At 45.2% G+C, this 7,058-nt stretch overlaps 1 protein-coding gene across 1 annotated transcript; it reads right to left on the minus strand.

Moving 5' to 3' along the window:
• Positions 1 to 2,773: 2,773 nt before the first annotated feature.
• Positions 2,774 to 6,399, minus strand: LOC109860704 (the record flags this gene model as incomplete). Its single annotated transcript, XM_020439976.1, is given in 3 exon segments — positions 2,774 to 3,100; positions 3,297 to 4,802; positions 6,131 to 6,399. Coding segments are annotated over 3 exon segments (2,102 nt in total), but the record flags the coding sequence as incomplete, so codon positions are not given.
• Between the last annotated feature and the right edge of the window lie 659 nt (positions 6,400 to 7,058).

The following is a 7,058-nucleotide window of genomic DNA, read 5'->3' on the forward strand; positions in this document are numbered from 1 at the left end:
CCTTGGTAAACAAATCAAGATCACTTCGCACAACGACGATTCTCGCATAAGATCGTCGATTATTATTAATTTCGCACAAAGCGGATCGTTCGAGTAATCTTCCGGGCGAGGTAGTCATTCCCAAAATTTGATTTTACATTTTTTTATCTCGCGTTGCAACTCGAGATAGGCTTCTTGCCACTTGCCGTAATAAAATAGAATTCTCCCGAATTGAATATTCGCCATTTTCGGCAAATAACGGAGAAAAGTCTTTACAAAAATTGTTTTCCCGCATCCCGTAGGACCACAAACGATCGACGTCCAGGGATATTTTCAGCGCACGTCTATTTTGACGACTGTGCAACTTGCCGCTTGTATGTAACTCTTAACTTAAACTGTTTTTTGGTTTGCGACGATGAGCTCAACATCGCGCGTTGGGCCCCGCGGCGGTCGCGGTTTGCCGCGAAAATCAGCTAATTTTCGTCGCGGCAACGGTGAGCTTATTCCGAATGAGTGAAAAGCTGTTTTCATAAAAAATCAGCTTATTGTCGCGCGCGCAAAGACAACCTCGTCAAACGCGCGCGCGAATATAAGCTTATAGCTTTTTGTTGAGGTTATATCAAAAAATTTCTAAGGATAAAAGAGATCGGGAAAAAGCAAGCTTTTAATTTTGTTTTTAATATAACAATTTAATAATACTAAAATATTACGTTTTACAAAATGTGTACATATTGCTTAATCTACTAACATTTACATAAAATCTCGCATTTTATAATCTTATTTTTACACACAATTGTTAAAATAACTTATATATTTTTCTTTTATTGTACAAAGCGCTTGCTTACATTATGACTTATTTGGACGGAAAACATATACATATATATACAATTTTAACTCTTACGTTTAAAATATACAAACTATTTACAAGAGAATGTGCGGAAAAAAGTCTTATTCTAAGTAGCCGTATGGAACGGAGCGTAGCTCGTCGATAAATCTACGCTTCAGCAAAACCGGCGAGTAGATTTTTTATTCGTCCCGCGTCACAACTTCGTGAAACGCGGTGCAACAAATCGCTCTAAAATGCAGATTTATTGACACATTTTCTTCTTTTCTCTCTCTTCTCATTAACATTTCCCTAACGCTTTTGAAATTAATTATGCGGGAGNTTGCGGAATTGAGAGTTATTCCCTTGATTTTACACACCTCCCGCGCGCCACCGTCCGGAGTACGAACTACGTACGCGTAAACTTTCGGGCCACCGGATACAACCGACTCAATGTAACTACCACGGCCGTAGCCTTCGAGCTCGTCCGTCATATCGCCCAAAAAATTTCCCGTACGCGGTTCGTATTCGCCGAGTTCTCCGCTGCTCACATAAATACACGAATCTGTATCGTAATAAAGAACGCGCTCGCCTAAACGTTCTAAATATTTGTACAGTTTCAATCGCGCATGTGCCGTCGTGTACGCTGCTATTATCACGTTGGTAATCGGAGAGGGTACGTCCGCCTCGTCCCGCATTCGCCACGAAACATATATTACCTCGTCATTCACAGGTAATATACTACATGGGCTGAAAAGTCCCGGGATTTTTAATGAAAACAAGCGTTTTTTGGGCAAAGTTGTATTCATTCTTCAACATAGTTGCCTTCGAAGGCAATACACTTGGTATAGCGATTTTCTAACATGTGGATGCCTTTTCTGTAGTACGAAACGTCCAAGCCTTCGAAATACGCCTCGGTTTCCGCGATGACTTCCTCATTCGATGTGAATCTCTTTCCCTGGAGCCACCGCTTGAGGTTTGGAAACAGATAATAGTCGCTGGGAGCCAAGTCTGGAGAATACGGTGGGTGAGCAACCAATGCGAATCGTAATTGGTCTAATTTGGCCATCGCTTTCAAGGACGTGTGTGACGGTGCGTTATCCTGATGGTACAGAACGGTTTTCTTCGCCATATGGGGCCGTTTTTTCTTTATTTCGTCGTTCAGTTTGTCCAATAACGCTGCATAATACTCTCCGGTAACTGTTCTTCCCTTCTGCAAGTAATCGATGAAGATTATGCCATGCGCATCCCAAAAAACGGAGGCCAAAACCTTCCCGGCCGAGCGTTGATCTTTTGGCCGCTTTGGTCGGCTTTCGTGGCTTTTCAGCCACTCTGCAGACTGCCTATTAGACTCAGGCGTATGGTAATGGATCCACGTTTCATCCATCGTCACAAAACGTCGAAAAAAGTCCGCTCGATTACGCTGCAACAACGCCAAACCGGCCGTTGAATCATCAACGCGCTGCTGTTTTTGGTCGACGGTCAGCAAACGCGGCACCCATCGCGCGGATAGTTTTTTCATGTCTAAAACATCGTGCAAAATATATCCCACCCGTTCTTTTGAGATGCCAACGGCCTCAGCTAACTCGAGCAACTTCACTTTCCGATCACTCAAAACGATTCGATGCACTTGCTTTACGATTTCCGAATTCGTAGCCTCTTTTGGCCTTCCAGAGCGAGGTGCGTCTTCGGTGCTTGTACGACCCATTTTGAATTCACTAAACCACCGATAAACTGTTGTTCTCGAAGGAGCAGATGTGGGATAACATTTCTTCAACCATTCCATTGATTGTTTAGGAGTTTTTCTCATCAAAAAACAATGTTTGATCAAGATGCGATATTCCTGTATTTCCATTTTCTTTATGAAGGCGAAAGTAGAGACGTTTAAACGACTGTAGCGTGTAAACGAATGAACGAAATGTCATGAAACTTTACACATAAACTAGTGACAAATTAACCTCTCGAAATAAATTATGTTAATTTTCTAGTGGCGTCACCTATTGAAAAATCCCGGGACTTTTCAGCCCATGTAGTATCGGTTACCTCGTGCTCGGGGCTCGACAATAGCGATACGAGACGTTCTTGCGACTTTACCACTTCGGTACTCGTCAAGTTCGACCGTTGCCCGAATTTTCCCCAAAACGAATTGAGGCACAGCTTTGCAACCGAGCGTAAACCTGAATTTTGCGCAATGTTTGCTCTATCTAGAGCGATACTCTCGACTGCTTTGTATTCTCGAAGATATCGTTCTTTAGATTGGTCGTCTACGCATTCGCTCGGCCATCCGCTCGCCTCTTGCTTCAATTTCAGAAAAAAGTTTATGTATTCGACAAATAATCCCCCGTGACGCGTATCAGCGTCTTATCGGCTCGTCTCGTATTGCCATATCTCGCTCACTGCAGTCACGAGATAACCCTTCTCCACAGCTTTGCGTAATTCACACGATACCCACACGCCTTCGAATTCACGATCACGCAGATTTTCGTGCAAGCACTGTCTGCGAGAAGTTTTCGCAGCAACTGCGGCACAAGGCAAACAGTAGTTTGCCCTGCACGTGGTACGGGAGTACAGGGTAAAAGAGATTGCGCGGAGGAAGCACTCTACAACGCACAAGCTCTTCGACCGCGGAAAAATCGACACCGGGCATCGCTCCGATGAGTGAGGCGCACTCTTTTTGTCCGACAAGAATTTTTGGATGTCCAATCGGGAAAGCGCCAGTTTTCGACACGTAAGGATATAGAGATCACACGTCTACGTAACGTATTTTTTCCGTACCCGTAACTTTGCGCCGAATCGCGATGTTTCCCGTTTGACCGCCTAAAAACGCGTCACGCGGTGAAAGCGGTTCAGCCGCGAGCATCGGATGTTGGTCTAAAAACGCTCGCATTTCGCAATTTTCCCGCGTATCGCGATCAAAAGCGCACTCCCATTTCTCCGTCACGATGTACTCTCGTTTGCGAAGACGCCATGACGTTGTCAGTGTACGCTCGTATCGCGAGTTCATCGTGTCGTACACTTCGCATTCCCCCGTGCAGAGATGTTTGTCGCGTTCCGTTTTAAAACACACGGGACATCCGTGCCAAAAGCAGCCGTGGTATTGCAACACGTGACGCTCACCGTTCGTCGTCTCGTAATACCCGTCGACGGGAATGCCTCCGACTTCCGCGAGACGATGGTTTCGCCCGTGACCCGCGTGAACAATGATGCGGCCGAGCTCGCGCTCCTTCCACACCAGCCACTGCAGAGCTTTGCGGGATTGTGTATCCGCGAGGCAATATCCGCCGCGAGGAATGACGCCGATCTCTTCCTCACGTAAAAAGTTTTTGCGGAAACCGCGCATACATGTGGAAGCGATGGTCGTGCATTCTTCGAACGGACATACGTTTCCGCGTTCGAGAAATATCTTGCGGAAGGCCATGCACGCTCGCCGCAAGATATAAACGTCGTTACGACAATAACGAACTATCTCGCGTTGAAAGTTTAAAACTGCGTTTTCGCGCATCTATTCCGAGTGCCACAACAAAAAACGTTCGCGTTCTTCGCTAGATATACTATCCGGCGAGTAATATTTAACGGGTGGTAACGGACCGACGTACGACTGATTCGCGAGTGTGTTAAATAAATGCGGAAAATATCCCTTTTCCACCCCACCCCTCAAACCGAAAGCCTTCGGCAGAGCTGACAAGCGCATCGGCATATAGGTAATACTGTCAATAAATTTCGTACGCCCGGCCGTTAATACGACGATCTTCGTTCCGTTTAATATTACTCGTGGATCCAAATCGACACGTTTTTCCGTGATGTAACGAAGGATGAACTGCGCGTCGAACGCCTTGGCGTTGTGCGCGATGCANATAATCTGCTTGAAACATTTCGTCGTTCTCGTAACAAAATCGACGAATTGCCTCACCGGATCATCGCGGAACACGAATTCGGGCACACCGCACCACCGGCAACGTACCGTCATGTCGTCCTCGCCCGCACACGCGACGGAAATCTGCTGTGCGACGCAAAGAGTGGGCACGTAAATTTTCACAGACGCTGTACCTTCGAGCGTCTCATCCTGGCGGGTCTCAAAATCGTAAAGCACGAATGCGACGCGCGCGTTTTTCCTTTTGCCGGTGAAATCCTCGCGTGTAAGAGGTCGGATATAACAAAGATGGTTTACATCTTGACGCNAACTGCAAATGTTACAAAACACGACGCCGCATTCGTGCTTCGCACCCGCTGTTCTGTACAAACGCCCGCAATCGTTACAAAATTGCAAAGCGCTGCACACGCTCACGCGACCGTCTCCGTACAATTTTTCGGTTCGGTGACGCTCGAAACATTCGCGCCCGTAAAACATTCTTTTACATTGCTCGCATCGAATTAATTCTACTTCTTCTGTTTCGCACGACGGCACACCGCGACAACGCGGACATTTATGCGAGCATCNATGAACTCCTCGTTCGGAACAATAAGGTAGGTTGCAAGGAATGCAATATCCCCTGCTCCCCGCCGCCGCTCTTAAATTTAAAATCGGGCAATAGTGACGCGAACTCTCGCAATAAAGAATATTTGAACGTAGCAAGGAGTCGCGTCTGAGAGAGGCGAGCAACGCACCACCGTCGTACAACGGTTTTCCGCCTGACGCGAAAGTAGACAAGGCGTAAACAATTATAGCTAACCCCTCCCCGGCAAGGTACCGTTGAAATCGCTCAATTTCCCCGATACCACAACCCTCCTCCGGAATTGTGACGCCTGCTCTCTCCACCAACTCCTGTGCCCATTGGCGTTGTAAGGAGGAGTTCGAACGTCTCATTGCATTCCATCGCTCACGTAGCTCGCCCGTGCTGGTGTTACCTCGTTCGAGGTATACCCGAGCGGCAACGAGTGAGCGAGGGAAACAGAGGTTGTCGCTATTTGTTATTGAAAGAATCGAGCGTTTCTCGATTCCTTCCGCGCCCGAAAGACGGCCTCCTTTGCCCGACGGAGAGTGGACGGTGCATACGCGTATCGTAAACGACGTAGCGATGTCTATCCCTCCGTTACTTTGCGCAACCGAACTCACGAGAGACCAAATATTCTCGNGAGTCAAGTCACGCGCAAGACGAAAAGAAAGACCCGCTGCACCGTTGGTCAAAGTCGGAAAGTCGAACCACACCCCAACGTAATCATTCGGCTCCGATCAATTTGTCGCGTATCTGTGAATTTCGCGAAATGCACCCTCCACCCATTCTACTATTTCAGCACCAGGCTGAATTTCACGGATCTCAATTGTCGCCTCTCTCTCTATTACCCCGAATTTCTTAAATCTACGCGCGTTTTCCGTCCGTAATACAATACATTAAACATATAATTATTATTATTTTCACCGATCTGTTCGCTTCTCTCGTCATCGGCAACACTGTCGGGGGTGGCGGGAGTAGCACTGCCGGTGTAACGCTCGGCGGTGATGTCGTCGCTGTTGCTTCTCTCGGCAGCGCTATCGGAGGTGGCGGGAGTAGCACTGGTGCTGCCGTTGTAACGCTCGACGTCGCTGCGATCGTTGTCGGTGCCATCTTCTTGTGTACTATTTTCTTGCGCAGCATTTACAATTCCGCCTCCGTATTGCACTGTAAATACAAAAGCTTAATACAAAAATTCTCAATATACATATTAACCAGCGATTATCAAACGACAATTATAAACAAACCAATTATTGATACATTAGACAGACGCTTCAATTACATTTGATTAAATCCATTTATATATGTGGTGTATATAAGCTGTTGTAAATATATTATAGAAATAAATATGTTATAGAAATATGTTATAGAAATAAATATATTGTTATAAAAATAAAAATTTAAGTCAAATTTACTGAAAAATATACTGAGTGTGTGACTTTTCTTATCGCGTCAATTTCTACCGCGTAACATAAGATAATCACGTTTGGACATGCCCAATATTACTGACACATAGTTATGCTCGATATTAATTTAAAAAATTTATTTTTATGTGATATTTCTTAGCGTAATTTTACATTTATACAAGGTAATTAACTAAGTGGGACAACGAGTATATATATATATATTAAACGTATATTTATTCAATTACATGAAGCGTCTACCTAATTTATATTGCTAATTTGTTCTTTTATTTCTTTTTTTTATTATGTCAAATTATATACAATTATACAGGGTGTTTCAGAACTATGGGATCAAACTTCTAGGGGTTATTCAGTGCAACAGTAGAAAACATTTGAGTATAGGGACCCATGTCCGGAAAAGTG

This window comes from Pseudomyrmex gracilis, unplaced genomic scaffold (genome assembly GCF_002006095.1).
Source record: "Pseudomyrmex gracilis isolate BER0280 unplaced genomic scaffold, ASM200609v1 scaffold_451, whole genome shotgun sequence".
NCBI classification, from domain to species: domain Eukaryota; kingdom Metazoa; phylum Arthropoda; class Insecta; order Hymenoptera; family Formicidae; genus Pseudomyrmex; species Pseudomyrmex gracilis.